General features: G+C 34.6%; 3 protein-coding genes across 3 annotated transcripts; all 3 read left to right on the top strand.

Moving 5' to 3' along the window:
* Positions 1 to 1296: 1296 nt before the first annotated feature.
* Positions 1297 to 4424, top strand: LOC133031766 (flavanone 3-dioxygenase-like). Its single transcript, XM_061105417.1, has 3 exons — positions 1297 to 1807; positions 2676 to 3104; positions 3820 to 4424. The coding sequence occupies exons 1-3, from the start codon at positions 1421 to 1423 to the stop codon at positions 4156 to 4158; spliced, it is 1155 nt and encodes a 384-aa protein (XP_060961400.1). The 5' UTR covers positions 1297 to 1420; the 3' UTR covers positions 4159 to 4424.
* A 2149-nt stretch (positions 4425 to 6573) lies between these two features.
* LOC133032017 (uncharacterized) lies at positions 6574 to 13006 on the top strand. The gene is made up of 6 exons (XM_061105828.1): positions 6574 to 6588; positions 7894 to 7959; positions 9608 to 11467; positions 11708 to 11985; positions 12076 to 12163; positions 12251 to 13006. The coding sequence occupies exons 1-6, from the start codon at positions 6574 to 6576 to the stop codon at positions 13004 to 13006; spliced, it is 3063 nt and encodes a 1020-aa protein (XP_060961811.1).
* An 87-nt stretch (positions 13007 to 13093) lies between these two features.
* On the top strand, positions 13094 to 14733 carry LOC133032463 (uncharacterized). The gene is made up of 5 exons (XM_061106420.1): positions 13094 to 13378; positions 13464 to 13682; positions 13773 to 13865; positions 13945 to 14046; positions 14140 to 14733. The coding sequence occupies exons 1-5, from the start codon at positions 13094 to 13096 to the stop codon at positions 14641 to 14643; spliced, it is 1203 nt and encodes a 400-aa protein (XP_060962403.1). The 3' UTR covers positions 14644 to 14733.
* The last annotated feature ends 1447 nt before the right edge of the window (positions 14734 to 16180 follow it).

Genomic DNA, 16180 nt, shown 5'->3' with positions numbered 1-16180 from the left:
GCCCTAAACTATGGCAGAAAGAAAATGAGAAGAAGGTAAGTGTGGTGAGAGAGTGAGTCACAAGAGAAAGAAAGAGTTTGGAGAGAGAGAGTCAATTCAATCACTTTAAATTAAAGGTATACTTTTAAATTTAAATATTAATAAAATAATAATATATTATATATTATATATTATCATTTATCACTTATCAGTATACATAAGTAAAAAAATTAAAAAATTATATATGTATAAGGTGGTTCGGTCGGTTTCGGTTTTATTGGTCGGTTTACGATAAAAAAAAAAACCCCGACCGACTATTAGCGGTTTTTTCGGTTTTCGGTTCCGCCGGTTTCGGTTCCAGCGATGTTCGGTAGGTCGGTTTGAACGATTTTTTCGGTTCTCTGGATTTTATGCTCAGCCCTATTTAGTACATTGTATTAGGTTGTATTGTATTATATTAAATTCAATTATATATCCTATTTTCTTTATATGATCCTATGTTATATTTTAATTTGGGTAAATTCCTACATAAATATCTTTTCAGATTTTATACAGTTAAATACCTTATCTTTATTTTTGGAGGCAAAAATACCCAATGTTACAATTCTCTTACACCCGTTACTACCACTTCCGTTAACTCATAAATATGGACACGTGGATGATCAAAATGCATTACATTTATTTTTTTTTAAAACTTAATTTTCTTAATATCAGAAACTAAATGGTACTTGTTTCAAAATAAAAAAACAGTTCTCGTAATAATTTTCACACATACTGCACTCAGTTATGGTAATTTAGTTTGGCATCTCTCTTTTTTTTTTTTTTTTAAACGAGTAGCATTTAGTTTTTGATATTAAGAATATTAAATTTTAAAATAAAATTAATAAGTGTAATGCATCTAACGTGTCCATATTTATGAGCTAACGGAATTGATAGTTACAGATGTAAGAGAATTGTAACATTAAGTATTTTTACTTCCAAAAATAAAGATAAATATTTAAGTGTATAAAATCTGAAACAGATATTTATGCCGCAATTTATCCTTTTAATTTATACTAAAATATTATATAAAAATATTACATAAAATACAATTTAATATATTTATTTTGCAACATGAATATTTTAGAGGAAGGACAAGGATCAAAATAATTAAAAAAAATAATTAAAAAGGTGATTATGGTTAGCTAGTTTGGTAGACACGAGCCACTTCGTTTGGTAGCTATATCTACCATTCTCTCCTCTAACCCCAAAAATAATATAACTAAATACCCACTATTATTTCATTTAGTCCTATATATATAATTTCCAAATCAAATAGAAAAAGCAGACCCGTTATGCACATGCCATAATACAAACAGAGTACGTACTATATAAACCCTTCAAATAAGACTAGTAAAACCAAACCAAAGAACAACTCATCTATAAATATTTTTATATATATATGGCTCCCCCAACAGCAACGGAGGCCACGGCTAAAACCCTGACGGCACTAGCAGAAGAGAAAACACTCCAAGCGAAGTTCGTCCGGGACGAAGACGAGCGCCCGAAGGTGGCGTACAACCAATTCAGTAATGAGATTCCGGTAATTTCCCTGGCTCGAATCGATGATAACGAAGGCAATAGAAGAAGCGAGATTCGGAAGAAAATCGTGGAGGCGTGCGAAGATTGGGGACTGTTTCAGGTGGTCGATCACGGCGTCGACGCTACACTCATCTCCCAGATGACTCGCCTCGCCACCGAATTTTTCGCTCTGCCTGCTCAGGAAAAACTCCGTTTCGATATGTCCGGCGGCAAAAAAGGCGGTTTCATCGTCTCTAGCCATTTACAAGTAAACTAACCTCACTTAAATATATATAATATTTATTTATATATTTTTTCTTTGGATTATGAAAACTGTTTACCTTCTCCGTCGGAAAATAACTAATTTTAATACTAGTATTAATTGCTTTTTCCTAAACGTAAATATTGTTTTTGGAACCATATTTATAAGAAAGTGTTAGACAGAGTTTTAGTAATTCTTATTTCTAATAGAGTATTGAGATATTTGACACTAGTGTATTTACTTTATTACCTGTTAAACATGTCACCTTATAATTATAATTAATTAATTAGTGACAGTATACTTAATTGCATTAAGGTAATAGGCTACCATTTAGCATTTATCTCTTTAATATTAACGTATAATTCGAATAAAATCTTTATACTAATTAATTGCTCATAAATATTACGTTAGAAACTAAATCAATACTATTTCTTATAAATGTAAATTTAATACTAGCTACCTAATATCTACTCGATCATTTACGTTATAATTTTTTTTCTCTTAATATTAAAAATAAGTCAAATACAATAAATTTTTTTCAAATATTTCAATACAAAATAATAATATTAATTTTTAATATATTTGTTATACAAAAAAATATAATTAATAATATCATAAAAGTATGTTTAATATTACTATTTTTAAAATAAAAGTATCCTTTAATTCATGATATGAATTATTGAATCAAATTTAAATTGTTATCTTATAGGATTAAATATAATATCAAATACATCGTCAAAAAATAATATACATCCGATAATATATTTTATCTGTATACTTGGTGACTTTTGTTTTCAATAATGCATATCTACTCTTATTGTGAAATTATTTTATCAGTTATATAATAGTTAAGTATATTTGTTTGCATTTATAGGGAGAGGCAGTGCAAGACTGGCGTGAGATTGTGACCTATTTTTCTCAGCCAAAACGGCTGAGGGACTACACACGGTGGCCGGACAAGCCAGAGGGTTGGATTTCTGTAACAGAGAAATACAGTGACTCATTGATGGAACTGGCTTGCAAGTTGTTGGAGGTGTTGTCGGAAGCCATGGGGTTAGAGAAGGAAGCTTTGACCAAAGCTTGTGTGGAGATGGACCAGAAAGTGGTGGTCAATTACTACCCCAAATGTCCTCAGCCGGACCTCACCCTCGGCCTCAAGCGCCACACAGACCCCGGCACCATCACCCTTCTTCTCCAGGACCAGGTTGGTGGCCTACAGGCCACCCGCGACGGCGGCAACACCTGGATCACCGTTGAACCTGTTGAAGGAGCTTTCGTTGTCAACCTTGGTGATCACGGTCATGTACGTACTATACTAGATTTCCTATGATTAGTTTTCATAAGTACAAATATAATACAAACAACATTTTAAAAAAGATTTTTAAAAGATTTAACAAATTAGTTAGTATAATTGATGATGATGATGATATATAGTATATTCCTATGAAGCTTTTCGCTATATATTCATATAATTGATGGGGATTTTATAGTGATAGATAGAGTTATTGTTTTCTGTTTTATATTTTTAAAAAATTATTTTTAGAAATGAGAACAAAAAATAATTTTTGAAGCTTTTAGAACACAAAGTCACATTTGGTTAATAATATTTAAAAATAACATTTTGTTATTTTTAAAATTCTTGTTCTTCATAACTTTGTTTTTTGATTTTTTTTTTTTTTAAAAAAACAAGGCGAAATAAGCTTTCTTTTTTTAAAAACAAAAAACAGTTTTTTTAGTTATCATAACATAGTTTCTCTAATGTAAAACTAACTTTGTTGGAATTTACAAAGCTAACCATGTCCTTAGATTATATATATAATATATAATGGATTTCTAGCTAGATGCATGGAATCAAATTGAAATCCCTACAAAGTATCTCATCATTTATTTATTTATTTTCAATTTTGCTATGTTATTATGTAAATAAATATCCCTTGTCGAAACTCTTTCTATAAATCATTATGTAATATTAATTACAGAACTGCAATCATCACTAAAATATATAAGTGTTTGAGCAGTATTTGAGCAATGGAAGGTTCAAGAATGCGGATCACCAGGCGGTGGTGAACTCAAACACGAGTAGATTATCGATAGCAACATTCCAAAATCCAGCACCAGAGGCGGTGGTGTATCCATTAAAGATCAGAGAAGGAGAGAAGGCTGTGATGGAAGAGCCCATCACCTTCATGGAGATGTACAAGAGAAAGATGAGCAAGGACATTGAGCTTGCTAAACTCAAAAAGTTGGCTAAGGAAGCAGACGATGACGAGAAGAAGAAGAAGATGAAACAATCCTTGTTCGACAATAATATTAAGGAATCGTTTGAATCCAAGCCCATCGACAAACTTTTTGCTTAGACAAATATAAATATATAATATATATGTTTATATATATATCATCCTTTTTTTTGTCTTATTAATAAACTAAATAATAATCACCACAGTCTCGGCCTTTACTAGGAATATCATATCATCTTATAAGCTGTGAGTTTATCAATGTACGGGACCAAAGTATTGATCAAGATCAATGTGTGCTCTTATATTATAATTTTCATGTAATCTTGATCTACATTTACTTTGATTAATGGACGGTTATAAATATAATTAAGCTGTTGAGATGCCAATTATTTATTATTTTTGTCATAATATATATTGTTATACCCAGAATTAAATAAAATGAAACGAGTTACCAAATGAAATAAGTTGAGTCACTGATTATGTTATTTTCTTTAAGATGTTTAGTGGCTTTACTTAAAGTGTCCACGGCAATATCAGTTACTGTGTCCCTAGGAAAAAACAATACCTTATACAAATCTTTATGCTCTGAATGATATTGTGCTCTATAACACCCCAAAATTGTTCTGAGAAAAATTGTAAGAAAAGAAGAGATTTTTTCTGTGTAGATAGAGGATACATTCTCTCGTTATTCAGATACTACTTATAAATAAAATCCTATCATAAAATAAAACGGTAAAAAAACGTAATTGGGATGGTGGGAGTAACATTGGTTCATGACAGAGAAAAATAGATCATTGATTGATCGCTTTTACTACTTTATTAATCAACACATTATAAAAATAATTAAATAAAAAATAAAAAATATTTATTTTATTAGATAATTTTTTTGTAAAAAGTAAAGTGACACCACACCAATATCAGCTCGCTAGCTCAACTCAATACGGTCGGATGGTGACGGGGGCGTGCGCGTGTGATGATTTAGTTTGTAAATCCTCACCCATGCACACAAAACTGGGTGACCCTTAAAGTCCAAAACCCAAATCTCATACTAGCACATTTATATGCACTTATGAATAAGTACTGTTTGCAATATCATTGTGAAGACTCGGTTTGACCGAGTCAAATTTTATATATATATAATAATAAATAAATAAATATAAAAATATATATATGTATATTAAAAAAAAAAATCACATTTAAACCTCCCCATTTCGTCCTCTTCCTCACTCACTCTCTCTTTTTTCTCTCTTTAAAACACAAAAGGAAATCCACAAACCACCATCACCACCACTCTCCAGCAACCCATCTCCGTCCACCGCCCAGTCCCACACACCAGACAAAACGAAACCCCTGGTGTCGGTGACCTCACCCCCCAAGCGGCGCCGCTTCTTTCGCCGTTGTTAGCTCGAGATCGCAAGTTAAAGTTTGGCGGTTCAAACTTTGAATGAATTTTTAGGTCATCTCCGGTGTCCGTTTGACGAGCTGTCTTCACCACTAGACTCAGCTCAACGAGGAGAACAATCCACACTAAGCTATTTTGCCCAACTCGCTATTTTTTTCAGTGATATTTTTGTAACTCTGCCCCTTTTCAGTGACATTCCGACGACATCGTGTACTGTTTTGAGAAACGGTCGTCATGGGTGTGATCTACTCGTCGAGGTAGTCATTTTGATATACACTACTCCTATTTTTGACGACGTTTTCGGTACATTGATTTTTACCACCACCGATAGTTAATGCGCACGGCTTAGGTGAGGTTTCGGAACCCCAAATTTTAAATATAGTCATATTATATGTCGTTGAACTCAGTTTTGAATGTAAAGTGCGATGATGATATTTATTTAACCATTTGATGGTATATGTGAGAGTAATATCTAAGATTGGACTAAACAATTAGAGCTCGGGACTTGAGAACTTAAGATTGTCTTTTTGGACAAAGTTTAACGACATGGGAGAGTTAGGGACTCAACTTGATTATTGGACTTGATTTTTATATGTGTTGTATAACACTAGGCATATTCTAAATTTTTATGATTTGTAAATTGTTTGAAAAATTGAAAACATAATCTGTATATTTTTCTGGACTGTTCTGGGGCACTGAGTGCCAAATATATTTTTGTGTACAAATATTTATGCATTATGATTTTTGAGTTTATTCAAAATACAGCTGTTATGCTGCCGAATTTTTTAGAAAATAAAAAGGAATATGTTCTGTTGCTATACTTATTATTTGTATGCTTTGGTTATACTGATGAGAGTCATGTTGATCATGTTCGATGTATATTGTTATTTCACGACCTAGTCTCTGTGTCATCATAGGTAGATCAGGTGTGCACTCACCTATAAGTGAAAGACCTAGAATCTGTACTGGGAGTGAATTCACTACAGGAAAAGGACTTTTTACCGGCGCAGTTCGTCAAATGCGCCGGTAAAAGTTGTCGAGGTAAAGCAAAAACTGAAATCCCATTTGCATTTATGCTTTATTTTTGCCGGCGCATTAATGCGCCGGTATAAGTTTGTTTTGCCGGCGCAACAATGAATAATGCGCCGGTAAAAGTGATGAAATGAAGCGCCAACAGGCGCGAAAAGTTTGCCGCCTTTCATTTCATTTATTGTGGCGCTTATATACTCTGCGCCGGTAAAAGTCCCAAAAAAAAAAAAGAGGGAAACTTCCCGCGTGGATTTCCTTGGTAGGTGGGGAAACTTTTACCGGCGCAGACTTGCGCCGGCAAAAGTATTAAACAAAACGTGTGGACTTTGACGTGGCTAGTGGGTATACTTTTACTGGCGCAATTGTGCGCCAGTAAAAGATGTAAATGAAACGCGCGTTTGACTTAGGTCAAACTTTTAGAAGAACTTTTACCGGCGCATTTGGATGCGCCGGTAAAAGTGTATATATGTTTCAGTCGAGCACGAAGCCCCCCCTTCTTCCCCATTTTCATTTTTCATTTCTGAAAAATTTTTTCTCTCAAAACCTCTCTCAATCCCTCTCCGATTCCTCTCAAACCCACTCTCAATCACTCTCTTTCTTTATCAATCTCTCTCAATCCCTCTAAATCACTCTCAATAACCCTTTTTTTTCTTCAAAAAAACCACCACCGCCACTTCGTCGGCCACCACCGCCACCACCACCGGCAGGCACCGTTCCCATCGTCGACGGCCGAGGATAGAAACCACCACCGCAGACCACCTCCTCCAATTTATTTAAGGTATTTTTAATTTTTTTAATTTTAATTTTTTTAATATGGGTATAAATGTATGTGTATGTATAAATACATGTATGTATGTATATGTATGTGTATATATGTTGGATTATGTATATATATGTGTATGTATGTGTATGTGTGTGTGTATGTGTATGTGTATGTGTATGTGTATGTGTATGTGGATGTGGATGTGTATGTGGATGTGTATATATATGTGTGTATATGTATGTATGTGTGTATGTGTGTATGTATTTATGTGTATGTGCATGTGTATGTGGATGTGTATATATATGTGTGTATATGTATGTATGTGTGTATGTATTTATGTGTATGTGTATGTGTATGTGGGTGTGGGTGTGTATATGTATATGTATGCATGTATTTGTATGTGTATATTGGTGTATGTATATATATTTGTATGTATGTTTGTAGGCATATATGTGTATGTATGTATATATGTATATATGTATGTAAATATATATGTATATGTGTGTGTATGTGTGTGTATAAGTGTATGTGAGTGTGTGTGAGTGTATGTGTATGTGTGTGTATATGTGTAAGTTAGTGTAGGGTAATGGATATGTGATTAAATTTTGAAATTTTTATAGGTATTAATTGAATGTTTGGTTTTACTTTTTTATGGAATTAGGTTCGTGTTCGACCGCTTCGGATTACCGCTAGCTGCAAGCAGTTGTCATTTTTACACTCGATTCAGGTATGTTGTTTTGCTTTCGCTTAGTACATAGTAGGGTTTGTTACTAGTTAATATGTCTATGCATGTTAGAGAAGTAGGTTCTGTGATACAATTGACTGCTGTTGGATGGGTGAATTATTTTTTTGTTTATATATTGTCTGGAAATATTTGTTTGTGTTATTTTTAGGTATTAAAAATTTTGGGTTTACACTTTTTAAGCCGTTATGCTGCCGAAATTTTAGTAGAGAAAATGTAAAATTAATTGAATGTTTAAATGAAATAAAATTGAAATTGAAATTTAAAACATGTAATTAAAAAGTTAGTAAAATAGTACTCATTTTTTTAAAAAAAAGAAAAATATTTTCAATTTAAATAATAAATAATTAGGAAAATATTTAATTATGAAATGTAATGTATAAATTTAAATATAAATGATTCAAAAATGATTAATAAATTATTAATAATTAATAAATGATTAAAAAAAATTAAAGAATGTAAGATATAATTTAAAATGTAATAAAGTGGTATTAAATTTTTTTTAAAAGGTTAGTACTTTTAATTTAAATAATAAATGATTAAAAAATAATAAAAATGAAAAAAAATGTAATGTATAATTTAAAATATAATAAAGTGATATTATAAATTTGAAAAAGTTAGTAATTTTAATTTAAATAATAAATTATTAAAAAAATAATAAAAGTAAAAAATGTAACATATAATTTAAAATGTAATAAAGTGGTATTAATTTTTTTTTAAAAAAGTTAGTATTTTTAATTTAAATAATAAATGTAAAAAATAATAAACATAAAAAAAAATGTAATGTATAATTTAAAATATAATAAAGTGATATTATAAATTTGAAAAAGTTAGTAATTTTAATTTAAATAATAAATTATTAAAAAAATAATAAAAGTAAAAAATGTAACATATAATTTAAAATGTAATAAAGTGGTATTAATTTTTTTTTAAAAAGTTTGTATTTTTAATTTAAATTATAAATTTAAAATATTTGTAATTTTAATTGAAATAATAAAAGTGAAAATGTAATAAAGTGATATTATAATAAGTATAAATGAGCATAAGATATTGTAAAGTATGTGATAAGATATTGTAAAATAGCATAAAATTAAATTGTTTTTATCTTTTCTTCATCTCTTTGGTTATACACCAAAGATAGGATAGAACAATTGTATTTGTATTATCACATAGTGATAATTTAATTTTTTTTCAATTTTACACATGCACGAAATACCTTAGACCCGTTTGGAGAGGCTGAGTCAGTAAGGACTCTTAAATACGCTTCTCCAAATTATCCAGGACTGTTTGTCCGCATGGATAGTTTGGGCTTGTTTTATACTTATAGTATGATCTATTGCTTATTTGATTATTTCATTAGTAGATATTTTGGTACAACGTCTTCTTACACGTTCTTGTAAGTCGGCAAACTTAATTACTACAAGTTTGCTAACTTATAAGAACTGTGGGGAGGTGCTGCCGAAATTTTTACAAAAATGAAATAATCTTAAGAGCGTAGATTGCACTATATGTATATTACAAACCTGAATGGGATAGGTTCTTTACCCTTTTAGTAATGGAGTGAGAAGGTGGATTAGGACACTTGCACATTTTTTTGTTTGTTTTTAAATTGTTTTTGTTAAATACTTCGTAGTGGAAGATGCCTGCCAACCGAAGTTGGATGAAGGCGCACCGGCGCTCTGCAGAGTTTCGAAGTGGCGTTGACGAGTTCGTTGCGGTAGCAACGAACCACGTGAACGCTGACGGATTAGCTCGATGCCCATGCATGCGGTGTTTGAATGTGAATTTTCACACACCTGCAACTATAAGGGTTCATTTATTTCTCAGCGGGATCCAACCTTCGTACAACCCCTGGTATTTCCACGGGGAGACTTTCTCTCAGCCCGCAGTTGAACTTCCTGAAAATGACGAAGAGGAAATGGCAGATGTGTTGGCGGACATGTTAAGAGGGGACCCTGGGTTTGACGAATCTGCTAACACTACTGATTCTTTCAATGAACCCCCTATCAACGACAACAACAAGTTCGATGACTTGTTTAAGGAGATGGAGGCTGAGTTATATCCAGGTTGCAAAAAGTCAGCCCTTAATGCACTGGTAAAGCTTATGCACTGCAAGGTTTTGAATAGGTGGAGCAACCACTCTTTCGATATGTTGCTGTCCATCTTGATTGATCTATTTCCAGAGGGGACAAAATTACCGAAGTCGCATTATGAGTCGAAGATGCGATTGCGCAATCTAGGTTTGGGTTACGACTCAATAGATGTGTGCAAGTATAATTGTGCTATTTTCTGGAAGGAGAATGAGAAGAAGGAGTTTTGCCCTGTATGTGGCGAATCACGATGGGTGAAAAGAAAGGGTAAGGGGAAAAAAGTTCCTCACAAAGTTATGCGTTACTTCCCACTCACACCTAGGCTGAAACGATTATATTGCTCAAGACACACTGCGGAGGATATGCGGTGGCATTACTCGCAGAGACCAAAAGAAGACGGTGTGCTTAGGCATCCTGTGGATGCTGAAGAATGGAAGCAGTTTGACCGCCTTCATCCGTCTTTTGCTGTTGAACCTAGAAATGTCAGACTGGGATTGGCGACTGACGGTTTTAATCCATTTGGCCACATGAGCAACTCTTACAGCCTGTGGCCAGTTATTTGTGTCCCATATAATTTGCCACCGGTGAAATGTATGAGTTCTGAATCGTTGTTGTTGACCTTATTAATTCCAGGTCCATCATCTCCTGGGAAAGACATAGATGTATTCATGAGACCGTTAATTGATGAACTGAAACAGTTGTGGGAGACGGGTGTTGAAACCCGAGATGCCTACAACGGAACTGTGTTTTCAATGCGTGCGGCAGTGTTGTGGACAATAAATGACTTTCCTGCTTATGCTCTAATGTCTGGTTGGAGCACAAAAGGGTATATGGCGTGTCCCACTTGCAATGAACATACTCCTTCCATTGGCCTAAATAGTAAGATTGGATATGTTGGCCACAGACGCTTTCTCGAAATGAGTGATCCGAGAAGGAGAAGCAAAAAGTACAATGGTAAGCCTGAGAAGAGAGCACCACCTCCTGTATTGACGGGGGATGATATTTTATCTCAATTAGACCGAATTCCATTGACTTTGCCTGGAAAACACAAACAGTTCGGGGGTGTGAAACGGAAGCGTTCTAGTGAAGAGCTCAATTGGTCTAAAAAAAGTATTTTTTTTGAGCTTGAGTACTGGAAGTCAAAGTCCTTACGACATAATCTTGATGTAATGCACATTGAGAAAAATGTGTGTGATAGCTTAGTAGGTACTCTTCTAAGTATCGACGGGAAGTCAAAGGATACCGACAAGGCGAGAATGGATTTGCAAGACTTGCAAATACGACGAGAGTTGTGGTTGTATGAAGACCGGAATGGGAAGTGGAAGAAGCCTCCAGCTAGTTACACACTTAGTGTTCAAGAACGGATTGAATTTGCAGACTTCATAAAGTCTGTACGATTTCCTGTGTGTGTATTTCAAACAATTATGCTCAAGAACACTTCATGTTTCGGATTTAGAAAAAATGCAAACAAATATTCTAACTATTTTGTGCAAGTTAGAAACAATTTTTCCACCGGCCTTCTTCGACATAATGGTTCACGTAGTTATGCATCTCCCTAAAGAAGCTATACTAGGTGGACCAGTGCAGTACAGGTGGATGTATCCCATCGAGCGCTCAATGTCTGTGTACATGCAATATGTCAGGAATCGTGCCCGTCCGGAAGGCTCTATTGCGAATCTTTTGTGGTTAATGAGGCATTAACCTTTTGCTCAATGTACTTTCGGGAAGTGGAAACTCGATTCAACCGTCCTGACCGGAACAATGACATTGTCCAAAACATGCCAACTCGACAATTTTCTGTATTCAAGCATGTTGGCCGACCCCTCGGTATGAGGACAGTCGACACCTTACCCATGCAAAGCAAGCGTAAGGCGGAGTGGTACATTTTGAACAATTGCACAGAGGTTGAACCGTATATCAAGTAAGTATAAATTCCATAAACACAAACACACAATAGTCGACTTCATCTAAAAAATTCTTAACTTACTAATAAGTGGATTACATTATATAGTGAGCACAAGGAGTTGCTTCAAGCAAGGGGTGTATGCAATATTGAGACAGTGCAAGAGACTGAGTTCCCTGAATGGTTCAAAACTCAAGTAAGCCTTGTTGCCTCTCAATACTGTTAATCTTGTTCTCAATAACTGTTCAACTTTTCTTAATTTAATATTTTCCCTGATATGTAGATTAATGAACTACGGTTGAGCAACCAGGGTGCAGTGTCAGATGAGTTGTATGCTATCGCTAACCCAGCGAATACAGCAATTTATTTATATCCAGGGTGCATAGTGAACGGTATTAAATTTTTGGTCAAGGAAAGGGATGATAACCGCAAAACACAGAATAGCGGTGTCATGGTCCCCGGTGAAGATGGCCAAAATTTTTACGGCACACTTGAAAAAATTATGGAGTTCACTTATTTGAAAGATTGCAGTGTTCTCTTATTTTTTTGTAAGTGGTTTGACACTAACGGGAGTAGAATGGATAGTGACGGTGTTATTACTAGCATCTGCGTCAACCGACAGTGGTACCAAAATGAACCGTTCATACTTGCATCTCAAGCAAAATTGATCTACTACATTCCTGATTTAAAGAACGGTAAAGACTGGCTGATTGTAAATGAGTACATACCGCGCAATGTTTGGGACTTCCCGGACACGGATGGGGAGACACCCTTTGTACAGGAAAACAATTCAGCTGAAACCGAGTTCGTTGTTCAACTTCCACAGTTGGATGATGTTGACTATGTTCGCCATGATGTCGACCCAACTGAAGTTGCAAACATCCATCGTGTGAATTCACAGCCTCAACAATTAGATGATTTCATTGTCGATGATGACAACGAGGGTCTAAATACCGAAGAAGACAACTCCTTAGAATTAGAGAGTGACAGTGATGATAATGCTGTATATGTAACTGATGATGAGGATGATGAATTGTAATTGACATAGTGTTTTAAATAAAATAAAAATTACAACCCTTCTTCTTTAATATGTTTGCAATATGTTAGTTTATTTTAAATAAACAATATGTGTTGTATATGTAGTATGTCTACACCAGGTGGCAGCAGTTCGAAAAAGAAAGGCGTCAGAGGTAAATACAAGGGCAAGAATGTTGAGGAGGAGCTCTCCAAAACACAATCTGCCAAGTTACCGATTGAGGTGCACGCAGAGACTGGCACCCCCGTAGGCAAGAACGGAAAAAAATTCAACAATATGGCCAAATGGATGACTCGGATGTCTATCCCCATTAATAAATTCAAATGGGAAGATGTCAGTAGAGCTGACATCAACGCACTCTGGGATAGACTTGAGGTATGCCTTACTAATTTTTTTAATTTCTAAATTACTATACTCTTATTAAATTGTAATTAATGTATTAATGTGTAACTTTTTGCAGACCAAGTTTATCCTCCCACGAGATAACCCTACATTCGTAGACTACGGTGAGTACGAGATGTCAAAGGGTTTACGTGACTGGAGGGCAGACTGCAAGAAGAAGTGGATACAAAACATTGAGGAGCTTGGACAGGAGAGGGCCGACATGTCACCTCCTGAGGGAGTAACTCAAGAGGTGTGGAGTGACTGCATCGCTTATTGGAGCACAGACAAACAAAAGGTACATTTTTTAAAATTTTAAATTTTGGTAATGTTTAATTTATATAGTCAATAATAAATAATTAATTGTTAGAAAAATTATTAATTTCAGGCGAGAGCAGCGAAAAATAAAGAAAGTCGGGGTAAGATGAAATTTTTAGGAGGCTGGGGCTCCAAGCCCATTGTTTCACATGTTGTCGAAGGGGTAAGTTTATATTTAACTATCATTCATTTAACTTTTTCTATTAAAATAACAGTACTAATATATTTTCTCTTGAAAATAGGCTAACCCCGACACAGGAGAACTGCCAACTGCGGTGGAAACTTTTCAAAAGTTTCACCATAAAGGCAACGATTGGCGCAACGAGTTTGCGCAACAAGCTTACGTAAGTTTACGTTTTAATTCAATTTTTATTTATTTCTTTCAATTTATTTTGTGTTAAAATTAACCATTTAACTTACTTGTTTAATTGTTTTAGGAGCAAATGGTTGAAATAGCGGCAACTCAACCAGCGCCCACTGCAGATGAGCCCGAAGAGCCTGCTGTCGATCCTACACAGTACCCCCGAGACTTACCTGTTATGACGCAAGTACTCGGGGAACGATCTCGGCATCTTAGAGGCTTTGGTCATCTCCCCAGACTGAAGGGAGTTGGGGCCAAAAGAGCACCTGCCACGCATCCTTCAGCCCAACCGACTGTTACAATGGAACAGTACGAGGCTTTACAGAAAAAAGTGGAGGAAGCGGAGCAGACAACTCAACATACGAGGCAGCAGTATGAGACACAACAACTCTACCTCAGACGATTCCAAGATCAGTTTGAGTATCTTTCTCGAGCTGTGCCGGGTTTCAACTTGCCTCCCATGGATCTTCCACCATTGCCCACTCCTGGTGCTGGATCATCGGCTGCTGCTGGTGCTGGATCGTCATCGCAGCCTCCCGAGACTCAGAGAAACAACGATGACGACATTACCCGCCTATAGAACTGTACTTTTTTTATTATCCAGTTCGAACATTTAACATTTTGTTTATATACTGATTTTAGTAGTAATTAATGTTGGTTTATCTTGTAATGTAAATTATGTTGGTTTATTTTGTTAATATAATATTATAATTATTTAAAAAAATATAATTAATTATATTTAATTAATTAATATTAAAATTAATTAAATATAATTAATTAAATTTTTTTAAAAATAAAATTTAATACTTTTGCCGGCGCAATAGTGCGCCGGTAAAAAGTGGCAAAAACAATTGGCGCCAACAGTCAGATTGGCGCCAATAGTTTTGCCGGCGCACTATTGCGCCGGCAAAACCTAATCATAGCAGGTTCAAGGCGGATAAGGGCATTTTTTAACACCGGCGCTTATTTTTTGCCGGCGTTATTCCTCGCCGGTAAAAGGACGTTTTACCGGCGCAGTTAATGTACGCGCCGGTAAAAAGTCCTTTACCGACCAAGCTTCCCAGATAAGCTTTGCCGGCGCACAACTGCGCCGGCAAAGCTTTCCCGGCGCAGTCAGTGTACTTTTGCCGGCGCAACAATGCGCCGGTAAAAGCTGGTTTTCTTGTAGTGATTAAATCTAAGCCCCGGTATTATGGTGGATATCAAGTGGGACTACCCAGTTTTGGATGTCGTTTTCTATGATTGGTATTGAGAGCTATGGGTCTAGTGGACGGTGTGATATGCATTTGATGCTTGATTTTGTGATTCTTTGTGGTCTCTCTATTTTGTTTATACATTTTGATACTGGTGATGAGATATTTTATTTTTACAAAGTTAACCATGCAGGAATTTTATGAAACTAAGAGGTCATTTGATGTTAGTTGTTTTCCTACTAGGCTTTATAAGCTCAACCCCTCCTATTTTTTTTCTCATTCCAGGAACTCAGTTTGATGCTAGTAGATAAAGATGGTACCGTTGAGGAAGAAAATCATTATTAGTTTAGTCTTATTCTACTCTTTAATCTCTAATGAAACTGATTTTGTATTTAAGCTGAAATTGATGGTCTGAAGACTTAATTTAGCTATGTACTAGTTTAGTTAGAAATGAGAAATGATAGATGCTAGGTATTATTTTGGTATTTTATTAACTTATTAAATCTATCTATTCGGTGATTACATAAGTGTGGGGATATTATTATTCTTTTATATTGATGAGTGGTCCTTATTTTGTTAATAATATTTTCTTATTAATATAGGAGTTAATCCATTACTTTTAAATTAGTATTTTGTGATATAAATTAAAGGATCATTTATAAGTTTTATCTTCCTACAAGGGTCAAAGTGTGACCTTTGACCACCCAAGTTATGGATATTACATATCTGTCACGGCCTAGGACTCGGGTCGTGACAATCACACACTTCACTTCTCTTGTTTTTGTAAAATTCAACAAAAGTTCCAACAATCTCCCAGTTGAGTTTTTAAAAATATTTACTTGAGCAATACCAGAAAGCTAAAAGACTTTCAATTTGGATATTTGCATATATAGTGAATACGATATTAATTTTACTAGAGTGACT

This window comes from Cannabis sativa, chromosome X (genome assembly GCF_029168945.1).
Source record: "Cannabis sativa cultivar Pink pepper isolate KNU-18-1 chromosome X, ASM2916894v1, whole genome shotgun sequence".
In the NCBI taxonomy this organism is placed as follows: Eukaryota; Viridiplantae; Streptophyta; class Magnoliopsida; order Rosales; family Cannabaceae; genus Cannabis; species Cannabis sativa.
The sequence above is the reverse complement of the archived record's forward strand: the minus strand, read 5'-3'. Positions and strand labels throughout refer to the sequence as shown.

Coding starts and splice junctions, on each gene's coding strand:
- LOC133031766 (XM_061105417.1), top strand. CDS start 1,421: ATGGCTCCCCCAACAGCAACGGAGGCCACGGCTAAAACCCTGACGGCA. Junction 1,808..2,675: donor TCGTCTCTAGCCATTTACAA/GTAAACTAACCT, acceptor TTGCATTTATAG/GGAGAGGCAGTGCAAGACTG. Junction 3,105..3,819: donor ACCTTGGTGATCACGGTCAT/GTACGTACTATA, acceptor GTGTTTGAGCAG/TATTTGAGCAATGGAAGGTT.
- LOC133032017 (XM_061105828.1), top strand. Junction 7,960..9,607: donor CATTTTTACACTCGATTCAG/GTATGTTGTTTT, acceptor AATACTTCGTAG/TGGAAGATGCCTGCCAACCG. Junction 12,164..12,250: donor CTGAATGGTTCAAAACTCAA/GTAAGCCTTGTT, acceptor CCTGATATGTAG/ATTAATGAACTACGGTTGAG.
- LOC133032463 (XM_061106420.1), top strand. CDS start 13,094: ATGTGTTGTATATGTAGTATGTCTACACCAGGTGGCAGCAGTTCGAAA. Junction 13,866..13,944: donor TTTCACATGTTGTCGAAGGG/GTAAGTTTATAT, acceptor TCTTGAAAATAG/GCTAACCCCGACACAGGAGA. Junction 14,047..14,139: donor AGTTTGCGCAACAAGCTTAC/GTAAGTTTACGT, acceptor TAATTGTTTTAG/GAGCAAATGGTTGAAATAGC.